Below are 27,343 nucleotides of genomic sequence, written 5' to 3'. Positions count from 1 at the left end.
CGCCTTTCACTGTCCTACTCCAAGCCCCGGCTTGTATGCACGTGGCTCGCGGCTCTCGAGCAAACGCCCAGCAGCAGCGGCTCAATGCCAGCGCAAAAGCCGATGCTGTCCTATATCGCCAGCGTTCGCTGCGCCGCTAATTGTATAGCTGTGCGTTGTGCTAAGAGAGCGAAAAATTTCTTTGAGCAATCGAACTGAAGGATTGTTATTACTATTTTTAAAAAAGTATAAGCGAAAAAACAGCCGACTATTAAACGCTGTGACCAAAAAAATACCCCCGAATTAATAGAGCGAGAAGAGAGAGGGAGAGGGGGGAAGAGAATGTAAAAGAAGAGACGCGCGCTGGCAGTCGTTACGATAAATCACGGCGCAGAAAAAGTGCGTAATTAAAACTGTCCAGTTTTATTCGCTCCTTCGCGAATTATAATTTCTCATTCAAGCTGCACCGGGAGCGAGAGGAGAAGAAAAAAGGAAGGAATAGAAGACACCTTTCATCCAAGCGCGCGCAGCTCCCCTTTCGCCCTCCGTTGTCCTTCTCTCTCTCTCTCTCTCTCTCTCTCTCTCTCTCTCTCTCTCTCTCTCTCTCTCTCTCTCTCAGCCGAATTTACTCTCTCGCGCGCAGCTCTTTGGATTAGGCAGTTAACCGTCCCTCGTCGCGATGAATGTAATTCAGCCGCTGCAGTCTACCTATCTCCCTCTTTTATTATTATTTTTTTTTCTTTTTCATCCGGCTTGTCCCCTCTACTCCGTCTCTAAGCGTCTCGTTTCTCGCGACGCGGCTTTTTTCAACCGATAAGTATATTTTTTCATAACGAGGTACATTACACACTGTTAGCCGTGAAAATATATCAGTGTACCACCGTGTGAAAAGCATTGCAAAGGAAATAATAAAATACGCGCGTGTCAATCCATAAAACCAGCAATGAAATGGTTTAATTGATTCCGCGACTATAAAAACCATTTCTAAATGAAAAAAAATCTGCACTAACGCTCGGATACCGATAGACAAAAAATCTTCGATAGATCGCAACGATATACAGTATATTATACAGTTTCTTATTCCATCGCCGCTATACTCGGAGTTGACACTCGCCGCCGTAAATTACGTCTCCGCTGGCCTATTTCGCGGCATAATATTGACAATGCGCTGTTCTATCCATACGACGTGCCAGTATTCTATACATACTATACTGCTTTGGGATTTATTCAATGATTGAGAGAGTGCCGCGCGGCGGTGCGCTTGATTTATCGCTCTCAGCTCGCTAAAAGTTTTGCGGAATAGAGTCCATTAAGATCGGCCTTTATTGAGATTATCGACTGATACGAGCCGGGGCGTTTGGTAAATATGTGTGCCGGTGTGCGAAGAGCGACATAAATTGTCTGCTTTGCCGATTTCCCTCTCCGCTGTATATTGACACTACTGTGCCTTTTTAAAAACTTGATTTATCGTGCATAGTTCGTATAAAATGCAATCGTGAGCGTTGAGAAATTTAATAACCCAACGGGCTTCCAAGGTGAGCTTTTTCTCTCGTTATCTATCGAGAGAGAAGTGTTTGTGTTTGCGGAGTCTTCGTTATCACCCTCGCATATGCACTGATGTTGGGTGCGGTCGACGTTTTTTTTATTCCATAGCGCTGTACTCGGAGAAGCCTTATCCGGACGCTGTCATTTTTAAAAATGCGTATGGCTGATGATTTTTTTTTTTTTTTGTCAAATGAGAGGAAAAAATCGGCTGCAGAGATGATCGATGACTCTTTGCGCGTTATCTAAACGCGACTTCTAAGTATCAATCAATAACCACCAATACGACTCGTCGCTATCGCGAAAGTGTCTAAATCACCGAATCAGAATGACAACAAACGAGACGGAGCACAATCAACGTTATGTGTGTAAAAAGAATTTTAATTAAACAATATAAAATAAAAAAGGCAATCTCGTGCTTTAATCAAAATATACCCGTCGGCCGCGGCAGTCTCGTAAAAGCGAAATATATGTGTGCGGGCATGTATGAAAAATGAATGTTGACTTAACGAGCCGAAAAATAATCTGGAATCGTAAATCAACATCGCGAATAAAAATTTCGATTCTCTCGAGCTGCTGGAGTATAATAATAACGCGTTTGTTGACAAACTATGTATGTGTGTGTATTAAAATGAATAATCGGTTAAAAATATACTGGATCCGTAATTCAAGCCACTATCGACAAATTTATTTCCAAAATTTTCCCTACATCGTATAAACGTTTCATCGAATCACAATTACAGTATCTACAGCTTATAGCTCTACTCGTCCGAGTCCAATTCCAGCTCGGACGAGGTTTCGTTGGGTTTCGACGGGGCGGAGAAGCTTCTTCTGGCGTCGGCCGCGTCGTTGTTGTCCAACTCCGAGGCGTCGTCGTTGTCGTCGTCTTCGCCGCTCGAGGTCTTGCTACTCATGGTTCTTCTGGCGTTAGTGACCTCGGGTGACTTGTCGTCCCGACTATGGGTCCGATAGTTTATCTTCTTCTCTTCGGACGCCTCGTCAGCCTCTTCCTCGTCCCCATCTTCTTTGGACGAGTCGGAGTCCTTTAGCTTCTTCTTCCTCCTCTCGGCGTCGAGTTCTCGTCTGGAGGGCAGCTGGATGTCTATGGGCTCGGCTGGTTTGTCATCGTCGTCGTCGTCGTCGTCGTCGTTTGAAGCTTCGGCTTTTTTGAAGCTTCGACGAGCCTTATGATCGCTCACGATCTCTTGGTCGGATTTCACCGCGTTCTTTATGTACTTCTCCTGGAGCTTCTTGAGAAGGGCTTTCTGTCGTGATCGACCGCTCGAGATTAGTGAAAATACGAGAAGAAGTTTAATGCAAAATAGAAATAGAAGCGATACCGTAGCCTCCGAGTTGCCCGACTCGTCGCCGAGCATCTTGGGGAGGAATTGGGGAACCACCGACGACTCGTACTTCATCAGACCCTCGATGCTCTTCAGCGTCTCCAAGATCGAGCTCAGCAGATCGGTAACACTTACCGATTCCGCACTCGGACATCCCATCAGCATCGCGATGCCCTGATCACAAATTATTCGTTTTTTATACCGCAAACTCGAATCACATCGTCCTCACTACTTTTGTATGTACTTACAACGGTGAGGAGAACTTTGGTTTGGTCTGAGACCATCGTGTTGCCGACTATTGCTTCACAGGCTGAAATGACGCTCACCGGGAGAGTCCGCTTCATATATCGGCGCTTTTTATTGCCGAGAGAGCGTTAAAAGTCGGGTATAAAAGAATTCGATTGGCAGCGCGCACGCGTGCGCGCGTGTTTTGATACAGATCGGTATATTGTTGAGTTCGCTGCTAGTAAAGCGTAAATCGAATTAAACTTTATATACAGTGCAGGCATATAAGGCTTAATCTAATCTCGCGTTTTATTCGCGTTCGTTGTATATTCAGCCTCTCGAGTCTGTTTTTATTGGAATGTGTTTTATTTAAAAAAAAATGTGTCTTCTGGGGTTGATGCACGAGTGTAGGACAAAACAGTGGGAAGTCAGACGGTATACGACACGGTGCAGTCACCGGGAATTAGGGCGATCGATCGTTACGCCCCAATTCCAATCAGCTCCCGTATTCAGCAGTACGAGGGATGAAGTTTTGAATTCTGCAATATAGTTGTACAATGTTCTTCTCTAGAATGTTCATCAACAAAAAAAAAACGGATCAAACCAATCAATCCCCTAAACTAATTTCCCCGCGCGACAAGCAATGTACATCAATCAAATTTTCCAATTCCCAGCGGAGACGCTCTGCGCGCGCTGTACAAGCTCCTTAAATCGAATATATCCTGCAGCCCTTTCCCATACACACATCCAGCATGATCGTCGAGAGCGTCGACCCGAATATCGAATCAGCCCACTGCTGCAGAGTCGGTACAACCGAACGGATCAATAAACGCCGTGCACGTGTACAACTCCCCTTCGCGCAGAGAGTCTCATTAAAAGCTCTCCCATAAGCAAAACGCGCAGCTCAAGAGAGAGAGAGGAAGCTGGATCAAAAATTACCTCAGCGAATCGTGTACATGATCGGACTGCAGAGAGAGATACAGTAGGGAAGCGCCGTGTGTGCATACACGCGAGGAGGTCCTCTCTCGCTCGCTCGCGTAATAACAGATTGCGCATATGCCCGGACGCCCACCGCAAATTATGGACAATCACGCGGCGCGTATCTCTGGCTCATCTTTTTCGGCAAATAACACGGCCGTGTGTGTGTGTCTGTGTGCCTGAAGGCGCCCCGCTCTCAGTGCTGTATATATAGGTGTAATTACAGGACGAAGCGAATTTTGATTGTTTATTAATGAAGCGAACGCAGCTGCCGCCTGTGCGACCGTTTTAATTAACCGCGTGCGGATATGATTTAGCGAGTGTGTGTGTATGTGTGCTGGGGAGATTTTGAAAACTGTTAGGAGCGACGTAATATGCCCAGAGAGTAATTTTAGGACGATGCATCAGCAATTTCCGTTACCACGGGCGCAACTCTCTCGCTGAGATAAACTAAATATAGCTTTGTTTTTCTTTCGCGAGGGGGATTATATCGCGGCGGATCGAATTGTTGCGCCACACGCGTATACGCAAAAATAAGCTCTTTTGCGCGCGCGCGACGTAGAATTATTTTCGGGCTGCAATTTGCATCCGTAATGCTTTTACTCGCAGTGATCTCCCGACTGTATACTGTATCATATCGTTTCGACGAGTGATCGTTGTTATAACGAGAGCTGTATTTTGTACCGGTGAGCTCCAATTATAATCGACGTCGTGCGCGCGTGACGCAACAAATCGAGAAAGTACGAGTTGTTTTCTGTTTCGCAAACGAGACACAAAGTATGTTGTTCCCGCGCGCGAGAATCGAAGAGGGATATAATTTCGAAAATCGTGCTGGCTTCATTTCCAATCGGCTACTGGCTTTGAAAAAATTGCGAGCGAGCTGTCGATAAATGCGGTTAAGTACGCAAAGAATATGAACTTAACTGCCAGAGGGCAAAGTGCAAAGGTCAGCCGAGTTTTCATTGACCTACATTTGAAAAATAGCATCGATCGCCATAACGTAGACCTGCATCCTCATCCCTGATACGAAAAGATTCCTAAAAAACCCTTACACCCCCATAAAAATCCTGTACAAAGCCTCTCCGCCCGGATGACCTCCAGACCATTTAACCAGAAGCTCAGTCAGATCGACTCTTGCATAGCTGCAGAGAGCAGGTGCAGCGCACCACGTGCGCGTTCGATATAGCCGAGCGGTGCACGCCTGCGCGGGAAAACTCGGCTGCGGGTAAATCCGGGCAGCCGCGTGCGCCGAATCAATTTTCCCGTCGTGTGTGCGATATGCGAACGTTGGGTTGAGCTGCTGCGCTGGAAACTGGGTCGGCCGAAGGGTTGGACACGGGTCGAAGGGATTTCTGGGTCGCGGGGTTGTTGAAATGCACGTGGGTTGTTTAGATAATTTTAAAATAAAGCGTCGTTTTAAAATTGTGTCACTCGGATCGATGAACTTTGTTTGGCTTACAAGTGCGATTGACGTTTCAGTTATATTACAAGCGATTATTCTTTTGTAATTGTAATCGTGTAAGCCATTTATTTTTCTGACACGAAAATACATTATTTCCACTAATGCGATGCGAATATAAATCATCGCAACTAAAAAAAAAAACAAACTCATCGAGATCATATACGAAACATAATTTCTCGCGATTATTCATCCTGTCACGAGAGAGCATAGACAATCCCGCTATGCTTTATCAATTAAAACACCGCAGATGCCCTTGTTAATCAGCGCAACTTGTGTTTCTTCAGCGTCAAGCCCCATATGTGCTGTACACGTGAAAAAAAAGGAACGAACTAACGAGAGGAGATAAAAAAACATTGCAATAAACCACGGCCACAGGCGGCTTATCGCTGACACGCTTTCGACGCTAGACAAAAAGAGACTCGCAAAAGCGCGCGAGTTATAAACAAAATATAAAAAACGAACGAGGATATCATACCGTATACGCGGATTTCATGAAACTATAATTCCAATGCATTATATCGAGCTGAAAATTCGCATCAGCGCGAAAAAGGCGACGCGTTATCCGATAAGAGACAGCTCATCGTATACAGCGTGTTACACGGAGAGAAGCCTTGAGTATCAAAAGCTGCTGCACATACACGACGTGTAACTATGCACGGATAAGTGCAAATTTGCGCGCACACGTGAGAGAGTTTAAGTATTCGCTCGTATGGCTGCGGGGGCCACGTGTGAGACGGAGAATTTGCAAGTATTTCGAGCGGATATGCAGGCTGAAAAGCTCAGCTTGAATTAGAAGAGGACGAGCTTGAGACTGACGCGTAAATGCTGCAGCGAAATTTAAAACTATTTAAAAATATTCCGATGCGTGCGGACAAAGAGATCAACTATGTAAACCGCCTTGACACGAATTTTCTTATCGGAATTTCCTCCGCGGTCTCACCTCTCGGCGAAAATCAGCAAATCAAAAGCACAGCGGCACAAAGCAACAAAACGCTCGGAGAGATAACAAAGTATCCGAACTCGCAAGTGTATCTATTACAGCGAGCATATCGATCATGCAACAGCGCGTACAGTTATAGTTTCCCTTTCTGGGCCGCTCGCAGCACGTGTGCGCCCGCGCGCCTACGCCATACGAACGACCCACTTCGATCAATCTCGCCAAAAACACTCGCGAACCTGCTAGACTGCAAATTTCACTCGCCAAAAAGCCGATGAACGAGCGCCCGGCACACGTGCCAAACTCGCGAAAACGTATAATGCGTGACCGCGATTTCAATTATGCGCATTGGTATTACAGGACGTTTCTTTACATCGAAGCAGAAAAAAGTAGACAATGGACCATCAACACCTTCCGAGAAGAAGCAAAATAAAAAGCTAATGACTTGTGCACTCGGTCAATTTATTCTTCTCCCTGTCGACGCGCGCGTACAACGCGACACGTAAACGCGGCGCTGCAGTGTTCATTGAGACCTGACCTGGTTCAAGAGAGACGAGCATCAGAGAGCCACCGAGCGGTTCAGCGACTCTCTCGCAGCTGCGCCGTTGACCCTCGATACTGTACGCACACCACTGCGCGCGATTCTCTGACCTCCCGAGAGGGAGCTTTCGGGCTGGCTGAGATGAAAATTTTCAAACGATCTGAACTTTTAGCGTTATTCAGATAATCGCACCGGGGATGAAAGCTTTTTGGATTTATCGACGCGTGTTTGCATGTGAACTCACCGCTAGAGGTCTGCATTCCGCAAGATGGATTATACCTGGAACAGAAAGAGATGAGCAACTGTTAGTTGTGTACGTAAATTTAAACGTTTGATCGTCGAAGGTAAATTGTTGTCAATTTGAAAAATATCGCGTCGTATAGATTTAACGCTTGCTTGTGCAGTTCGTAACAGATGACAGCGTGGGCGTCGGATACTCATATCGAATGTGGCTTCGAGCGTGAATATATAATGAGTGTATACGCGCGAGTGTTATTTCGAGTGTCGGAGTTGTAATGATATCTTGCTTTATCGCTTCGATTTGTATAATGGAAAATGGAGTCTACGAATTTATGCCTAAATCGCTTCTATTATATATAGTATATGAGGTAAATACTCGACTTGAATCCCCAAATGCGTGAAACTACGCAGCGAAGCTTTTAGCGCGTAAACGTCGTTATTATAAGTGAGGCATTAACGGCAGCACTAGATTTCAGCCAGAACACGCGGAACACCCAAAACTACCATTAATAAAGAGCTTCGTCTCGTCATACCTGGATTTTTCTACTTAACGCCAATCAACCATCGTCGAACAAGCTACTCCATCACCACCGACAATTCGGCATTATCGTCGCCAAAAACCCCGAACAATAACGGACAACACAATCCAATTTCCGCACACACTACTCCGACAACATTAATCCCCCGAACCGTCGAGAGATATCACGAAATTCCGGAGAGCACACGTCTGCACCTGAGCCCTTCACAGCAGCCACTACAACTCCAACTACACGTACGTATAAATGCACTGCAAACAATAGAGGCGTCAGTCTGTCAGCTCGATTTACGACAATAACTCGCGCATTATAATCCAGCCGTCGCGCAGTAGTGTACAGGATTATACCGGACGACGCACCGGCCAACACTGCGACGGCAACGTCTTTTAGGAGTCGCGTAAACGCGCGCGCGCGCCAGCATCAGCCAATAAAGATGAAAACTGGTTTTTCTGCGATGTTGGGACCTGTATTCGGTGTGCTGTGTATACGTTACATGGGTGGGAGGAGATCTTCTCGTCGTCGACACACAAACACACACACACACGCCAATTCGTGTGTGTAAAAGCGATTTCTCTCTCCGAGAGGCTGATACCGACGAAAATGGATTTTTGGAGTGGGATTTTTGGTGAGGAGAAAGTCGTTCTCGAGTTCTTTCTTTTTTTTTCTCCGGTGGAAATTGGGAGTAAGAGGTGGCGCTGACCTCTTCGCACTGCGGCGAACTTGCGGTGTATAGGTGTGCTTTATCGGTGGCTCGTATCTACTGTGCATTCAATTTAATGACTTATTTATTGGGGGGAAGAAGTCCGTTCGAGAACTTTACCGTTTCTTCACGTTGCGCAAGTGTACGACACTTTTTGAGACGATAACGCTTGCAAAAAAGCGAGTACGATTTCAAGCTTCATACATTCTACTTTTTACCCATTTCACTACGACCTTCGCATCTCTCCACGGCGATTCATCGCAAAGACTCTCCATTTTTTCCATCACCGGCGTGTAATTCGCGCCTGCAGTGTCTCTCTCATCCGATCCGCGTGACGGTCGTCATCCTCGCAATCTAACGTTCTACGAGCTCGGTGAACCTAATTGCAAATTGATCCATTATTCTTGCTGGCGGCACACGCTGCAATTGACCCCGTTCGCTCTCTCGCCGCGCGTTATCAAATAAACGCGATGTCTAGTTGCAAATTCATAATGACGATGGCGTGCTATTTTTAATCGCGAGAGAGAGAGAGAGAGAGAGAGAGAGAGAGAGAGAGAGAGAGAGAGAGAGAGAGACGTAGCCTAGTTTTTCTTCGCGCGTATGGATTCCTCGGCCCTTACTCTTCTCCACTGAGCATCAGGGGTTTTATCTGGGCCGTTGAAAAATTCATCGCTGCGGTTTGTTCAAGCCGCGCGACGAGATTGAGGCGATCTGATAGTGTCTCTGTGTGATCGGAATTTATTTTCGTAAAAACTTTTCCGAATATGTAAAGAATCACACCCAAGTACAACCTGCCAGCGATAAAATCGGATAAAGCATTCGAGCGAGCGTATCAGGCTCGACATTTAGAAAGTGAGAGAGAGAGAGAGAGAGAGGGAGAGAGAGAGAGAGAGAGAAGTTTTATATCTGTGAATACGATTGAATTCGGAATCGAGGAAGCGGCCCAGCAAAAGCTCTGCCGTCACATTTATTTCGACCGCGATTGTCGAGCTCGCTCGAGAGCTGTAAAAGGTTAAGGAACTCGTCTCTCCGGCACACACGTACACACACGCGAGAGATGGCCCAAGGAAAAGCAAGCACCTCGCAAATGTATGAGAATCGTCTCGGCAAATGTTTGAGGTTGTGACGTCAAAAATCCGAGGAATCGACTTTTAAAGATTTCGTTGCGGCGAGTAAGAGGAAGAAGCAGCAGCAGCAGAAGAAGCGACGGAAGCGAGATCTTTAAACTCGATTGACCGAGCGACGTGTGATTCACGATGGCTTCGGCTGTGTGTATTATATAGGCTGCGATTTATAGGATATGGATGAACTTGCTTTTATTTATGGCTTTGAGATACCGAGAGAGAGGTGAAATCGGGATCGTCTCTTTTTTTATAAATAGGATTCGGAATATTTTAGCCGTACGCGGCGAGTCCAAAGAAAAACAAGGATTTTTCCACAGAGAAACTCATTGCTCAACAAAAGCACATACGTATTCAGACCGGTATATTCTCTCTTATTTACGAGCAAACACAGAGGGAGAAAGAGCTTGCAAAATCCGTGAAAAAGCGGCATTGTTCGCATCTTTTGCATGCACCAGAGAGAAAGAGAGAGAGAGAGAGAGAGAGAGAGAGAGAGAGAGGGAGAGAGGGAGAAGAGGGCAAAAATACCCCGTGTATTTGTTATTCGTCGCGCGCGGCGATCATGCTGGCGGCACGCGACCTACTTCGAATCGACCGCGGTTTTCCTTCCGCCCGCCTCGAGAGAGGATTCTCCCCATTCATGCGCCGACGAGTAGCTCTGTATACGTATGTACTATACTGTGTGATTGTTCGAGTTTTGAAGGATATACATGCAGACCTGCTACTTTTTGACGTTTCGCCGATTTGTTTTCTCGAGATGGCTTTTTTCGGATTGAAAAGAAATTCGTTGAAGAGGTGGGATGCGAGCGACGAGTGTATAGTATAGGACGTGTTCGAGCATGAAAAGTCTTTTTAAATAAAGAGCAAGTGTATAGAAACCGGCAGTGATGAAATCTTCCTGCGCAGTCTGTAAAACGTGGAAAAATTTCGAGATTGATTATTTGTGCGCATCGAGCCAGTGCGGGGGTGTCGATATGTTTACAACTTTCCAGATTGGCATACGAAAAATTTCCGAAAAAGAAGGCTCGACTTCCAAACACAGACACGCTCCACTTTCACATTCGAGCTTTATTGCGACTCGCAAAAAGTTTCTTTTTATTCGTATTGCGGCTGTATACTCTCGAATCGTCGAAAAAAAAACTTGTTATGTAACAGACAACGCGATATCAACGCCCCCATGATGTGTAACGCGAAAATAAGAAATTAGCAAACAATGAGAAAAATTAATTTCCTCTCGAAACAATGATTCAACGCGATGAAGCGCAGAAAGAGAGAGAGAGAGAGAGAGAGAGAGAGAGAGAGAGAGAGAAAGAGAAAGAGAGAGAAGACCCGTATGACCATCACCGAACGCGTACACGTGTCCCCGGCGCTTTTTGCGCATCGGCCGCTCAACGACGCGCGTGGGCGAGCTTTTATCGAGGCGCATGTGGGTTCTTATTATTCCGCGTGAACGGCGATGTTTTCGTGTTGACATATAGTCGGCTGATTCGCTATATATACAATGATGTACTCTGGACTGTTTGGCTTTCGACACTTTGCCTAAATGCGGTCTATATGCGGTATTGGCGAACGGAACCCCATGCGATGTACAGTGTTGGTGGATATGTACGAAATATGGATCAGAAAATATAATGTAATAACAAAGAGCAAAAAATAGAATCACTGCAATAGCCAAGCTCGCAGACTGTTATAGCATAAGCAGTCTATAAGCCGCAGGCCCAACGAGACAATTTTGACACGGGTGGCAAACTGTTATATCTGCACTCAACGAGCGTATTCTGATGAGGGAAAGAGAAATGTGCCCACGCGCCACCTATACTCGCTATCCGGGAACTAAAAGAAGCTACCGGAGAGTTCAAGTAGTGGGGGAACTGCCAAAAACTGTTTTTTTTATGGATACTATTTACTTTTAAGTAGGTTGTATTTATGAGTGATTCGCGTGAGCTTGAGTCCGATGCGAGCTTTAATTCCTTGAAGAGGCAGCCCGCAAGGGCTTTTGTCTCCTGATAGAGGACGAGCTTTGTAATAGAGATACTTTCAGTTTCTATACAACGCTTTTGGAGTATACTATCGCGTTTAAAACAGAAAAATAAAATAAGTTTCGAAAAATCAATATTTTCTATAACTGCGTAGCAACAAATAAATACAGTCATTATCCAGTTGATTTTTTTTCGAAACAACGAGCAAACAGACCGGCTGCTGCCGCAAATCAGAAAATCGTAAAACATCCGTGCGCTGGCGCGCGCGGGTGCATCGGCGTCAACATTAAATGCAGTTCTGTCCTTGAAGCCGGGCAACACCTCGCGGCAAGCACTAAGCCAAGTCGAGAGAGTCGTTTACCTCTCCGAAGTTATTTGGCTCCCTCGCGCGCAGCCGCGAATCTCGGGAGTTTATATCGAACACGAAAAAGTTGCGGGTGTCTATACTGTAATGTACAGAATTTTATCTTTTCTCTTAGTTTGTAGAACAATTAGGTGAAGATGATTTAATGTTATACTCGAGTGTGCAGATTGATTTAATTTTGTTAGAAGAAGCGTATGGATGTGAGTTCATCAGATTTTACAATTTTCGCTCTTTTACAAGAATTTTAACTGTGGAATTCAACATTAAGCTACCATGCGTTTCAAACGAAATATCCCGTGATATACTTCGTACATTTATCAAAAAATTATAATAAAAATAATTAAAATACCGCGTATACAGCACGCTTGAAATTCAGCTTACCTCCCGACTATAAAAATTCAATAGCACGCGTTAATCCTCTTTCGCCGCATCGTACAATACACTCCAATAAACACGACAATCGAAAACGTCACGTCGCGTCGCAAACATCGCCGAAAGCTCCAACGGCCATCGGCGCAGTACACACCACTGAAACGCACCGGCATCATCGTGCAGGTATACACACGCATAGAAAGCCCCTCCCCGAAATTTCTCCTTTCTCCTGCACGTGCACCGGCTTCAATAATAGACGAAACAAGAGAGAGAGAGAGAGAGAGAGAGGGAGAGAGAGACGAAGGCAAAAAAAGAGAAGATTTGCACATCAGTCGTGCAGCACCTAAACAAAGGCCTGAAAAGGTCCGCGAGGAGAAGAAAAGAAGCGCGTCCATCTGGCGTGTATTCTGTATATACATATATACATACGTATACGCAGGCATCACGGAATTAGGAGTGGCCGAAAGAGGAAAGAAAAAAACAACAGCGACGACGCGGTGGCAGCGCAGCAGCAGCCTTAGGAACCGGCCTTTTCGGAAGAGCTGATGCGCGCGCGCGCGCGATGCATACGTGAGAGAGCGGCCAACGACACCGCGACGAGGAGAGACGGAATTAACATTTTTCACGTGCAGTGCAGCGTGAACGCCGGACTTTCAGAATGCGAGGAAAGTTTGGACTGTGTGTGGATTTTCTATGCGAAAGCTTTTCGGAGCTTTTTCCGTTATGCGAGAAAACTTACGATGATGTGTAGAATCTATATCTAGTGTTGGCTTAAGAGAGTAGGTTGGTATGCCTACTATAAAAAAAGATTCCATTAGCTACACGTTTAAACACCGCAAAGCTCAGCAACAATCAACACGTCGCTTATAATTACAAATTTCAACTCAACGTATACTACACTCACATACAGCCCCGCCGCGTTTTCATTAAAAATGTCACCCCCGCAATGTATAAAAGCCGCGTCTATACGAAAGAAGACGAAGTAAAAAAAAGGCGAGCACAAGCGCCAAGAGAGCACTGGACCTCATATTAAAGTATACACACACGTGTGTGTGTGTGTGTGTGTGTGTGTAATACAGAGAGTCGCGGCAAAGAGTCATCGTCCTGCGAGGTCGCGCGCGCAGAGAGCAGAGCAACGTCGAGGCGATCGATAAGAAGGAAAGTACAAAAATCGACCGGCTGCTGCACTTTTAGCGGCAGCACTGCATCTCGGTCACGACGCTACTCGCGCGAGAGAGCTCGTTTACTAGGCTGCTGCTACTGCAGCTTCATTATTTTATTACCGCCTCGTCGTTGCCGCGAGACTAGAGAATGGAATTATCGACGAGGGGAGAGGAGGGAGGGGATTTTTTATCGATTGCTAGGAGAGTCGAGGGTGCTTATTTAGGAGTTCACTGCGACTAATTCATTATTTTTGTTGTCTATCGAAGCGTTTTCGTACTATCAGTATATTCGTATCTGTGATTCGAGTGTTGACTCTAGTATATCGTTAACTGTGATAAATCCTCACAGAACAAAAAAAAACCGTAACAACCATTCAACGAGGGAAAAAGCAGTCGAGCTCGAAAAAAAGGTCGGATACACCGCAAAATTGAAAAAGTGTCACACACGCCTTCGCGAGTCCTCGATTCAACGTACAGACACGCTGTACACTCGTAATATTAAAATCCAGTGCACAGCTCGCGCGCGAGAGTGAAAAGGACGAGAGGGAGGGGGAGGGGGGGGGAGAGCGAGGAAGAAAAGGAAAGGTGCAGCGGCGGTGCAGCCGCCCCCGTCCGGAAGATAGGGAAATGTGTCGCGGTAGCGAGAGTCCGAGAGAGTACTTTCATTGCTGCTGTTATACAACAGCCCCGGGGCACGAGACTTGTATATATACATATAAACACGAAGGCACGTTCAAAAGGAGAAACGAGAACGCGCGCTGCTCTAGAAGCTGCTGCTACGGCGCAGTGCTTCTCAATGCCAGGCGACCGACGCGTTGTGCTGATAATGGTTGTTTTGTTTTCAATTTTTGAAACGTCATTTTCGTTTTTTTTTTTTTTTTGAAAATAGTTCGGCGGATATCAATAAGATGTGCGGTGAATTGTTCGTTGTTTGATATGAATTTTTGTTATAGTGGTAAGCCACGTATTAAATTCGTACACAAGATATTCGACCAGTTCCGTGCCCTAATTACAGAAGACCAGCTCGCTGTCTCTGTGCATTTCTGCGAATCTTCAGCGCTAAGTTTAGAGAAGCTACTGCAGAATAACGATTTCGCGACTCGAATCCGATTAAAAATCGGTATAATTTTAACCGCGCACCGACGAATTCAATGGAATCGCGAAAGAGACGCGACTACTTCGCGAGTCGGTGAAAAATTGCCGAAGAATCGCCCCGTAAAAGGACAGCGCGAGTCAGACCGATGCCTCCACTTTCTCTGAGAGAGACGCTGCGATCGAAATCGTATACGCAAGCACGTGACTGCATTTGGATATGTAAGAGCGCGAAATAAAAATCGAGACATATGGCCCACATGAAAGTTGATATTTTTGAACGGTATCATTGCGACCTCTTTGTGCGATCGCTAATTGGCTGGGAGGAATTATTTTTGGAAGGCTTCGATCTCCCAGAGATAAGGCTTTCTTAATTTAATTCACCGCGCAATTTCCTCAACAAAATACAGCACAACTAAGCATCAGCACAATAACGCAGCCAAATAGAGTTATACGTTATTACATCGGCGTCACAGCGCCGCCGCCGTCGTAATTTCACCGAGTAGTCTGCTGAGCGCGCTCACGCCCTGACCTCACCCAACTTCGCCTCTCTTGTGTGTATTCTCATTCATAAGGAGGCTCGCGCGCGTGTGCATTTTTCGCGCTGCACGTGTGCGCGAGTGCACTTTATGCCGCGACGTCGCTCTCGCGTGTCTGTGTGTGTGTGTACATGAGGGTCGTCGCCGCTGCGCCGATAGTTCAAGTCTGTAAGTGCGCAGTGTGTACACGAGCTGCAGCCGCGCGGCCAAGTTTAGTGACCGCGGAGGCTCGCGCGAGCGACTTATTGCTTTAACGGGCTGTGTTTGGGAGAGCGAGAGAGTTAATTCGGTGAGAGAGAGAGAGAGAGAGAGAGAGAGAGAGAGAGGGGTGGGTGAGCTTTCGATGTATTTATATTTTGAGAGAATTGAGTAACTTTTGCGTGATCAAAATTATAATTTTTTAATAATATGTCTTAAGCTTCAACAGTATATGAAAATGTCCAATTCTAAGATCTTCGAATCTTCGTAACAACGTATAGCGATATTTTACAGCATCGAATGAAAATATATGTAAATTCAGTATAAATACCGTGCAACAGTAGGCTCGAATCACCTGCCACAGCTAGACAAGCCGATAAATCCCTGCAGCAGCCGGAAAATGAAGTTACACCGTCGTCATAATTCCCCTCTCGTATACAAGCGAATCACCTCTATGTGTATAACGGCAGCCAGAAATTCGTGTATGCTCTGATAAATCAAGCTTCGTTCTATACACGCACACACACACTGCTTGCCGCGAGCGTACGTATGCAAATGCAGCGGTGCACCTTCGCGGCTGCCGTATATATAGCTATACGCATGGGATTATACAGGGTAGAGCCGTACGTGCGGCCCTCTTATCTTCTTGTAAATATGAGGTCTGCCACCGACGAGATATCGAGCGAGATAGGCCGTTGATTAACGCGAGCGAAAGAGCGCGGGGGAGTCGACGCTTCCTTATACGCATACTTTCGTGAGTTTCTGACGATGTTTGCCGGAGATTACGTTGGTATGTGCGTTTTGTTTTGGGATTGCCGGCTGATGCGCTTGAGGCTGCCGGTGGCGCTGTTTCGGAAGGAAAGCAAAAATTTGCTCGAGTATTTAAAAAAAAGGTTGATAACGGCTCACTTCGTCGTCGTATTACATAATTTTCCTCTGCTCTATAAACGCAAAATTAAAAAAAAAATCTCTACAAGCACGCTTATCCGGTGATGTACTAAAAATATAAAAAGCGACTTCCACTCGGTTAATTACTGAAATACAGCATAGAACTTTAACGATCCACTTCCTAGAGCGAAATTTCGCCGAGCTACAAGTATATAACGTTCTCCCTCCGAGAGAGCGGAACACAGCGCATAATCAAGCGTCGCAGCGGATTCGCGTGCGTAATGTAGGTGTATGCACATATATTTAGCCCAGAGCTCGTCGTCGCTCTCGAGCGTACAGTGTCGACTGAATCGCGTGCGTCGACGTTATGATTAAAGACCAGCCGACACACTACGGCTACTTTTGCGTTTCGAAGCCGAGGTTCGGATATTTTCTTCATCAGAAATGTAGCTAAACGTGAAAATTTCACGCAGCTACGCAGACGCTCGTATATACTTATGCCACAATAAAGGTGGACATATTTTCCGCGTTTGATTAACCTCATTTTTCCCGGCGCCTGCGTGCTCACCTCTCCGCACACTCGGAGTTTTGCATAATATAAGCCACGTTGCGCGAAAACGTGACTCTGCGCGAGTCAACGTCCGTATACAATGTTTTCCACGCAGCTTTCCTCTCGCGCAGCTGTTGTTTATTTCTTCGCGTTTGTTTGCCGGCGCACGTGTGCAGCTGCTGCTACTGCTGCTGCGACGTGCGTTTTGTCGTCCGGTATTATCGATGCGCCGCCGTCGTTCAGCCGTTTGATCCGAGGATCTAATGGAAGGAGACGTGTGTAGGAAGGAGGGCGAGTGAAAGAGAGAGTCAGAGAGAAGAGCACGTCTGGCAAAATGTGTTTGTGTGTTTGGAGATTGTCTCGTTTAAAGACGCCGCCAGATGGCGTACGGATGTATCGAACTAAAACGCTAACCCGAAAGCGAACTAGCGCCTCAGAATCTTTATGTAAGGGGTACACCTGATTTCGATTATCAGTTATTGGTCCGTAATCAACCACTCGTATATGTGGTTGAATCTATATTTACAGCTTGTGGACAGCGTAGCTTACACACTAAAGGTATGCGAAGGTTGTGTATAAACGCTGGGAATCCATGTAAGTGCTACAAATAGATTCAACTGCATATATAGTTTGGATGATTTCAGACCAGTCATTGATGCCTGATCGAACCCATCAAATGTCTTTACGACGCAGGTCTATGACAGTGTCGTTTATCGATGCAAATATAGATCTGCGTCAGTATATGCTTAATCGTTTTAAAAATTAAAATTGAAAAAAAACGATCGAACCCATAACGCGCTCATTAATTTTAATCATATACAATCGCACTGAAAACTCCCACGAATTTCCCACCGCAGCTGAGCGCAGGATGTAATTAGTCGTCCTTTTCCCCCAAAAGCCCCAAGCACATTTCCCGCACGTATCTCCGGCTCTCGATCGCCCGAATCAGCTGACGCATTCCGACACCTTCTTCGCAGAAACGATTTACGCCCATATGCTCCCCACAAAGACATCGGCAGTCGTCGTCTAAACCGATCGGCGACAACGTGTTCCGAGAAACTCCCAAGACGACCGGACCGTGCGCTCGTGTGTGTGACAAATCCGTCAAAAATGCCCGACGCATCCGCCCACGTCCCTTTATTATTTCCTTGCCGATATGCGAGCGCAGGACTCGAGACGACTTTTTTTGTGCCGCGAAAACGAGAAGAGCGGATACGCAGAACGGGAGAACGAGAAGGGGGCTAGAACGGCGTCATCGGGGTTGCAGAAACCCGTTTGCAGCGCTATAGCCGCTCGACGAGGATGACGATGGCTTTTGTTTTAATCCGATTGGTATATAGTCTGAGTTTTTCAACGATCTATAAGTGATCGACGTCCGACGATTGAATGAACGATGAAAAATTCTCGTAACTATAAGCAAATATAAGTGAAGCGGCGACGAAATGAAAAAACGAATCGGAGTAAATAACGCAGCGCAGGTATAATATAGTCGCTCTCACTCGAAAAGTGCGTGCACGCGTGTGTCTGGCCGCACGAGTCTCATCTCTTGGCGCATCCTTGGTGCTGCATTCCTAGCCGAGAGCGACGAGCTCCTTTCGCGCATCCCCCTCTGTGCGAACCCGTAATGGCCCTCCTCTCTCTCTCTCTCTCTCTCGCTTTGTACTCGTCTATTTTTCCCCGGACAGCGCGGCAGCCCGGCGAGCGAGCGAGCGAGAGAGAGAGAGAGAGAGAGAGAGAGAGAGAGAGAGAGAGAGAGAGAGAGAGAGAGAGACTAGTCCGGTAGCCTCCGGGACAGGCCCGCGTGCAGAAATGCAGAATCGTTGTGCGGGAGAGGGGATGATGCAGGCAGTTTTGCAAGGAGAGGAGAAATTTTGGGAGAGCTGCCACTGATGCGCTCTCTGCTGCGCTTTCGTTTGAAAATTTTTGGTGATTTTTTGCTCCTCCGTATACACCAATAAAAAGGTTCAAAGACATGATTTTACGTACGTAAGTACTCGAGGTTTGCCGTGTCTAGATCTATGCGTTATACCCTGGAGCGAATCGTGCGGTTTCGCCGAGCAAAAGTGACATTCACGCGCCTGTGAGTTACGAAAGCGCGGAGGCCGGAATCTCGAACACTTATACAGCTTTGTTTTCGCGCGCGCCTGAAAATTGACCGCCGAGAAAATTGAATTGTTCGCTGCAGTTATTGGAGTAACGAGGGAATTTGAGATTCGAGAAGGCTGATTTTGGAGCCGAAGCTGGAGCGAAGGAATGCAATTATTCGCATAGCGATTATATTCGTGGCTAATTTTTCAACGATAACCGCGTATCGAAGAGATAAATCAATCTGTCAATAACATGCATATATTCAAAAGCGTATATGTTTCTTTATCTCGACTTATTTAAAGAAAAGTTTCAGGAAAAAAAAACTTTTTAAGTTTCCAAACGCTATTATCCAACAGTGCATCGGCCCGAAAATAGAACGAAATCGTTTCCTCTTTACAAATGCTCATCTCAAAAAATGCCCCTGTATAGACAACGCAATAATATCAGCGATAAGCCAAGCGCGAACGTGTCGATACAGCAATAAACTCCTTATCGTCCAAACGAATCCGTCCGTATCCCAACAATCATCGCCACGCAAGTGTTTATACATATCCTCCTTTGCTTTTCGGAGTCTATAGCTACCGCTGCTTTTATACAATACTCTCGAGAGTGCGGCCTTGATCTTCGCGCTTGAAAACGTCGGCGCAGCTGAAAAAGCGAGAAACGCGGATAGATCGCGATTGATTCGGCCTCGGCTGATATACTTTTTATCGGTAAGTGGCGGGGGCGTAGCGCCGGTGTGCGACCTTTTTTGCAGGGCTCCGGTGCTCTTGGACTTTTTGCGAGGGGAGAGAGACGAGGTCACGTGCACTTTTGAGATTGTGGGTAATTTCAAAGGGTTATGCTCGCGTGATGCTGTCTGCGAGTATTTATCGTTGCGAGAGTGACACTGAGTTATGTTTAATGGTTCGATAAAAATTTTGGAGTCGGAAAAAAGTTTTACAGCGAAAGTTTGGACAGTCGCTTATCGTCCGGCTGATAGTAGAGAAATCCCGTAATTAAGAATGTATAAAGCACACAAAAGATTAGTGAAGTAAATGCATTATTACAGTTACAAACGCAGTGTAATTACAATAAGATAACGAAAAAAAGTATTTTTCTGGTAAATCCGTGTCAGATCCGCGCGCGGAACAACAAAATAACGCGTTCCAAGAAAACGTGCAGCAATACGCTGATGCACTTCGCAGTGCAAACATCGTCTCGGCGATATGGGTGTATCACGAAAAAAAAAAATAATAATAATAACCAACGCAAGGTTATCAGCGCGAGCGAAATACACGACGGCGTTAAACACACTTGAAATCTCTGTTTCTCGGCAGAAATTCTGTGTACCTTCTGCAGAGTGCGATATGAATTGCTCATTATAAATTAACCCGAGAATATTTTACCTTCACACACGCGTGAGCTCGAAAGACGAACCAAAAGAGAAGAAGCTTCTCCTCACCTGAAACAGAAAAGATACGCAAACGTTCCAAAAAGAGTAGCTCGTAAAAAATATTTGAATTTCAAAAAGTCCCTTTCACGAGCGTATCGCTACAGATATTCCCTTTTTCTATCGCAAATACTGGCCCGCTGTGTAACATGATACTCCTTCGCTGAAGGCTTTTTCACCTACACACGTGCAGCTCTTTTATTTTCCGAGAAGAAAAAAAAAGTTTTTCCCAAAACAGACGCAAAACCTCTCGTGCGAGAGCTTAAAAACGCGCGACTTTATTCCAGCGAGGGAAGAAAATAACACGAGAGAACTGAGAGAGAGGGAAGACACACGCATCGAGCGGGGATAACCTCATTCAATACATCGTTCCGATAAAAATACCCGTCGCGAGAGCAGCGGCAAAGTGCAGCGCTCGCTGCGATTTTATTTTGAATTCCCTCGGTACACTAACCTTCTAAAATCTATTTTTAATCGGGAACGAATCGAATATAAACCCGTTGCAGAGAGCAGCTTCGTCGCCTATTATGGATTTTCGACTACTGGGCTGCACTGCAGCAGCCTCTACAGTGTCTTTCTCTCTCGGAGAGGCAAAAGCCCCTTGCGTCTGCAGAGCTATGCGTTTGTGAGCCACTGTATGTGTATGTGTGCGAGAGTATGGAAACGCTCTTAATTATGCGGGCTGAGAGAGAAAGAGAGACTACTGGCGCGGGCGGATGCTTTGCGACGATGGACACGTGCGCATGTATAGTTTCGCTTGTGTGTGTGTGTGTGTGTATTGTGTACTGTGTATTAGTCGCTTGGGAGGAAGGGACGTGTTTTAAACGGAGCTTTATGCATTTTCTATTTTTGATGGCTGGTATATGGCGTGTTTGTTTTTGTTAGTTCGATTCAGAGATTTGATACGTATGTAGGAAAATTTAAGTATAGTATTGTAGCGAAAAACTCCTGTGCTCTCGCGAAATCGGTGGAAATATTCCGTCGTGCATCGACGAACATGACGCATCTCTATTCTCGGGCAGAAATGTGTTTTCTTTTTTTTTTTGGAAATTTTATGCCTTATTCGATTCCAAGGGCTGATTATTCAGGTCAACATACAAGCTTCTACAATTTGAAAAATGTCGAAGAAGTCGATGCACCTTAGAGTTACGTCATTTAACGCGCCGACGTCATTAAAACTACATATACGCAAACATAAAGCTTGCAGAGATTACGCTAAAAGCTGTATAGGTTATTTCGGTCGTATAATCGAACCACATTAAAAACACGCGAAGAAGTAGACCTTATTATGCGATGCAAAGAAAAAAAATGGAGAAGTTAATGGAAAAGCTTGTCGTTTTTGGACTCTGATTTAAAAAGCCATTAAAAGCAGTTTAGTGCGAGTAATTCACTTCCAGCCTTGCGACGGCAGTATATAATGTTTTAATATAACGAACTTCGTTTACATCGAAGATCGTCAATCTTCATGAAGATCGTCATTTATAAAACAAGCCGCTATTACTCGTACACTGCACAGTCTTCTCCATTAAAATCCTCGCTAAAACGTTGCATTACACGGCGGTGTGCTTTCACTTTCGATAAATACATTTTCGCGATAACGCGCGTTGCTTAATTAATTCTTTATTGCTTCTTCTGACGCGCACATTCGAGGCGCGATGCTCGGCCCACGACTAGTAATCATCGGTTGCTCTTCATGACTCTCCCGTTAAAAGGATGCCCCGGCAGCGTTGCGTCGGTACTTTCTATTTTTAATGAGACTTTGTTTTCGTTCGAATCGAATTTCATCAATTACGCGTTGAGTACTATGTATCTGAATCACATTCCGCGAGGCTTATACTCGGAGTTAACAAAATGAAACTGTTAAAATATAATGCACCGTAATAGATCTCCCGAGCTGATGCGAGAGCTACTGCGGATCGGCGTCTATTAAATTTAATACCTTGTATAACCTCCAGCGTAATCCATCATAATTTATGCAATGAAGTCGAGCCCCCCATGGAACTTCACAAGCTCTTCTCCTCGTTATCGCATCAGACCTTATAAACTTCAATTATTGTATTTTTTTGTTTTCAAACCGCATCGACTCCGACAATTTCCAAACTTTCTCCGAACAGCTGTCGCTCGTAAAGCAGCCGCATCGTCTCTCGGTCAATCACATTACGAAGCCGCGAGTGCATATATCGATGAATTTCCATTACGTAAGCCGCGAACGCGTATTACGCGTATGTGTGTCCATACGTACACACACGAGCGAAGCGATGATAGGTTTATACCATCGGCCAGCTGTACACAGTCTTTCTCTCTCACGTACACGCATACACGTGCATAATTACGCTGTAGCGGATGCATGTAGGCCAAGGCGACGGCGAAGAAACGCCGACGACGTTCGGCGAAGCTCTCGAGAACGGGCTTTGTCGTCTATAAGCGTTGTTGTATAGCTGCCGGTTGAATTGGATTGTCAGAGGTGTTCGCAGCTGCCGATAAGAGAATATTCGTTGGTTGAATAAATCGAAGAAAAGCCACTTTTTTCGTCAATCACGCCTCAAAACGCCTTTTCCTTTCGTCGCGCGCATGCGCACTATGATCCCCGCGGCGCAAGGAAACACAATTTATACACACCCGCAAGGCGTGTGATTGAGATAGGCGCAAAAGATTTTATTTTTTATAGAAAGTTACGTGGCGTCAAAGCGCATTGTAGCATGTATTATACGAGTCGAAAGAGAGCTGGTATAGATTCGTATCTCGGAAATTGTAATTGGAAGCTTGCAAGATCGATGGTGTGATCGTGTGTACCCGGAAAGAGAAAATAAAAATATCGCCGCGGATCTCACTCTCGCTTTGCTGCATATGAATGGAATTGCCGAGCGCTGCCGCCAACTGTAATTCCAGAGAAATGTTTTCTCGCAGTATTGGTCTCGTCGGCGAAATAGCAGGTTGTGGGTCTCGAAGTAACGATGTTTGCGAGAGATTGTCGCTTATGAGATGGAAAAAATAGTAGTTTTTTTTAACTCATTAAACTTTATTCTGAATTTCAGTCGAAATTCAATAGAAATTTCCAACAATGCGGACACACAGTGAAACCCATCAATCCTATCTTTTATACCAAAAAAGACACACATTCCCACGCATAATCCCTTTCAAACGCAAAATACGAAGGAAAAAAGAAACCGTCTCTCTAGCACAGCTTAGACCTCTCCAACTCAAAGAGTCCACGAACAAAAAAGAAGTCGGCATCAAAAGGCAATTATCAAGTAAAAACAAACACACGAGCGCGCAGCATCTTGCAACAAAACGCTAAAAAGTCTCTCGTGCCGCCGTTCAAGAAGCCGAATCTCATTACTTCTATCTCTCTCTCTCTCTGTCTGTCTCTCTCTCTCTCTCTCTCTCTCTCTCTCTCTCTCTCTCTGTCCCGCGGGAACGAGGTCGAAAAGACGCGCGTACATGAAGCTTGAGAGCAAAAAGGAGAAGCGGATGACTTTTCGGGTGGGCCCCTTTCATTTCTCCGCGGACGGAAGCGCGCATGAATATTTATCGGGCGCGCGAGACGTCTCTCGAATTTGTCGATTTGTGGCCCGGGAATTTACGCGCGCTAACGGTACAGACGGCGAGAGTCGATATGTATACGATCGCCTAGGGAAGTTTTCGGCGATGACTCGACGGGTCTCTCGATGCTATTTGGGGAGTGGGAAAGTGAGAGCAGGTGTTTTTTGACCTCCTGCAGTTCTAGCTTGCGCTTTTTGGGGAGAAATGCAAATGCGGTGAAGGTATACTATTTTCACGTAGGGAAGATGGCCTGCTGCTATTTTTGTGTTTTAAAAGGATAATATTGTTTTAACTTTTTGACTTTGCAGACGCCGTAATATCCGATCCGGAGTATAAGAGAATGTCAATTGAAAAATACGACGAAAACAAAAAGAGAACATTCTTCATCGTTTAAAAATGTTCTTAATCCTGGCCACGTTCTCAGCTTATTTTTCATAAACGCCATCTGACTTTTTTCAACAGCTCGATCTTTGTTAGCCTGATATTAAAAATAACGCGAAATTTGTGCTGAATTTTTCGACTCTCTCGCATACACGGCATTCGCTGATTACACACGGCTTATCGTTCGACTGCAGCAGCAGCGACATTGGAAAACAAAATATCTCGGGCCATCTTTAGGCCTTATCAGCAAGGGCAAAAGAAAGTTTGACGTGTTCGACGCGTAGATCAAGATATGATATAAGCGGTGCAGCGGCTCCGAATTTTATTTTTTGGAAAAGAATGTTGTCGTCTATTTATAAATTTAACGAACCATGGAATTGTATATACCATGAAATGTGAGTCACTTTGAGCTTCGCCTACACGTATGCGCTAAAGTTTGTACTACTAGTTTATACTACTGATAAAACTAGACGCTTCGCTACCCTCGCATACTTCATCTAGAGAAAAAGGCCAACGAGCCGGAATAAAAGAAAAAATACAAGCTCCAAGTACCTTTCAAACGCTCCCGCTCAAGCTCTCCGCAAGCTGCAATGTCGCCTCTTCGGATGGGGCTGCGTCATCTGCCGCCACGCGTTTCCTCCTCTCGAAAATACTCTCTCTTCTTCTCTCCTCTCTCGAAAATAGGTACAACCCGCGCACAGCTATACACGCGCACTACTTCACTCGTTTCGAGAGAGAGAGAGAGAGACAGAGCACCGGCTCTCTGCAGATCTCTCCCCCTCCTCCTCTTCTTCTTCTCTTCCTCTCGTGATCCCGTTTCCCTTTCCTAAATTTCTCTCTCCCTCCTCCGTCCGTGTCCTGGCGGACCTGCTCGCAGCGCGAATTTTCCGGACTAGGTCAAAGCTCTCTCCTCTCGCTGTACACGCGCGGGAAAGCTCGATGGACTCGGCCGGATCAGCTGGATCTTGGCTTTTCGAATAACACTCGTGCGACGTCTTCTCCTTCGACTAGCGCGGCTCTTTTTCAAAGGCGGGGTGCTATGTACACGCGCTATCTTATCTAGAAACACAGGCAGGCGCGCGGCTTTCGAAATGTTTGCGGAAGATTGCGCGCGAGCCGAGTAGAACTCATCGGTCTGCAGCGATGCTTTTTTTGGAAATGCCGAGTGAGAGATCCACGACGGTACCAGCCGTCGAATTATGTCAGCCGAGAACGAAAGGACGTAGCCTCGTCCGGTCCAGCGCCAGCATCTTCTTTTACTACTCCACTTCCTTATCTCTCCCTCGCTCGCTCTTATCTCTCTCTCTCTCTCTCTCTCTCTCTCTCTCTCTCTCTCTCTCTCTCTCTCTCTCTCTCTCCGTGTACACACAAAACGGCGACGAAATGCACAGAGCAGCTCTGCCTCCCCGTCGGACTCGTTGTCTTGCTATTGTAATCTAGCGACAATAACTAAGCAACGCAAAGCGAGATCAACTCGGAAGCTTGTGTGCAGAGCGTGGAATATAACACGGGGAGGGAAAGTGCGTAGGCGTTGCTGCTGCTCGTGACGACCGACGGAGAAGGAGATGCGCGCGACACCGCGGTTCGCGCGCGACTGGCTCACCGCCCCGTTCGACAGACCAGACGAGCCGAGAACCGAGAGAGAGAGAGAGAGAGAGAGAGAGAGAGAGAGAACGCGTGTATGCGCGCGCGGCGGCTACACGGCGGCGAGAGTGAGCGGCTCTGTCTGTATGTGTGTAGAGTCTCGGCGATGGCGGGCGAAAACGAAAACGAAACACTCTCCGTCTCGCTCGAACGTGTGGACGAACTGTGCTACTGCTGCTGCTGCTCTGCTGCATGAGATGGTTGGCTAGTGGGAGACGAGAGATGCTTTTCCGAAAATTTTTTCAGCTGTTGTGCGGTGTTACGTCACTTTTTGAATCACTTTCTTTAAATATAGGTGTACTAAATTGTTTCAGAGAAAACTTTCACCGCGTCTATATCTGCGGTGATAAAAAGCTCATACCAAAAGCAGTGCGCGTAACAGCCACCCGCGCGATAATTCATTCCATTGAAAACCGCAACATACCAGAGCGCCAGCGACGAAGAAAAAAACATAACAGAAGTATCCTATACTTACACACACAAACGAGACGTAAAACCACTTCGTAATATGCAGTCGCAGTGACTCTCGCTGCAGGTAATGGGCTGTGGACGATAAGAAGAGTACAGCCCGAGCGACTATTTCCATCGAGGCGCGCGCACGTGGCGCGTCGGCGTCAAGTAGAAGCTCATTTTTGACCCTAATTAAGATTCGTAGATAAGCCTGCGCTGTAGTAAATTACGTTTATGGGGCTTGGGACGAACGGCGAGAGGGGGAAAAGCGCGTCGAATAAAATTGCATCGCATAGAAGCGGATGTGTGAGGGGTGTGCTTATGCGCCCAGGTATTAACTTTTACCTTTTTACGAGCTTGGAGTTTCGAGCGACAGGTGTAATTGATTTATAAGGACGTTTCGATTATGCGTATAACGTCACTGAAGTTATTGCTTAGTAATACACAGTGTAAAAGGAATCGTCTACCTAACATTACCAGAAAATAAATAAACGCGTTAATAGTCTGTGCTTTCGAGCTTGCAGAGCAAAACAAGGATCTACTCAACGGGTTATAATATACCATACGCAAAGCAAGAAGCATCTGACGATCGACGATAAGTAGTCCGCGTAAACCAGTTGCGTTGCGCGAGCTGCTCTAAATCGTGCATGAACTATATCGGACGGGAAAAAAGGGTCGGTAAGAGCATATCGGGGCTGTTCGTAATGAGGCACTTGCGGAATTCAGGAACGCTATCGCGCATGCTTGTAAAGTAACTTCCTAAGAAAAAGATATGGTTCATTTGGTATAGTATACAATAATCATCAGTTCATCCTTCATTGAAATATTATAGACTCATATTTGCTAGTTACATAGCATGAGCGGCCAAAGCAGAAACCATGGACGATAGTCCTGGCAAATAGCTAGCACACAGCTATATCTAGACTCCGCTCGCTGATTCCGATGAAGGTAACGAGAAAGTGCCTCTACGCCACCTATCGTCGCTAGCCAGAGACTCGAGAGATCTGAAAAGTTCAAACGGTAGGGAAAAGGCCAGTCCAAAACGGTTTCGATCTA

At 45.9% G+C, this 27,343-nt stretch overlaps 2 protein-coding genes across 15 annotated transcripts in view; both read right to left on the bottom strand.

Moving 5' to 3' along the window:
* LOC100117861 (solute carrier organic anion transporter family member 74D) overlaps window positions 1-27,343 on the bottom strand; it is a 70,331-nt gene that overhangs the window by 15,432 nt on the left and 27,556 nt on the right. For 6 of the 14 annotated variants that reach the window (XM_016985990.3, XM_031931243.2, XM_031931246.2 and 3 more), the window contains one exon: window positions 7,252-7,286. The exons of 1 other annotated variant lie outside the window; for it this stretch is intronic. The gene's annotated coding sequence lies outside the window, so the exon portion shown is untranslated. Of the gene's footprint in view, window positions 1-7,251; window positions 7,287-15,642; window positions 15,860-20,225; window positions 20,282-24,745; window positions 25,821-27,343 lie in introns of those variants that run through there. 7 more of the 14 variants (XM_031931251.2, XM_031931244.2, XM_031931253.2 and 4 more) reach the window with 7 other exon arrangements.
* On the bottom strand, window positions 2,174-7,224 carry LOC103316012 (nucleolin 2-like). The gene is made up of 3 exons (XM_008207442.4): window positions 3,113-7,224; window positions 2,862-3,038; window positions 2,174-2,786 (listed from the first exon to the last, which is right to left on the bottom strand). The coding sequence occupies exons 1-3, from the start codon at window positions 3,206-3,208 to the stop codon at window positions 2,283-2,285; spliced, it is 777 nt and encodes a 258-aa protein (XP_008205664.1). The 5' UTR covers window positions 3,209-7,224; the 3' UTR covers window positions 2,174-2,282.

This window comes from Nasonia vitripennis, chromosome 5, assembly GCF_009193385.2.
Source record: "Nasonia vitripennis strain AsymCx chromosome 5, Nvit_psr_1.1, whole genome shotgun sequence".
NCBI lineage: Eukaryota > Metazoa > Arthropoda > Insecta > Hymenoptera > Pteromalidae > Nasonia > Nasonia vitripennis.
This window is presented reverse-complemented; position numbering and strand designations above follow the sequence as displayed.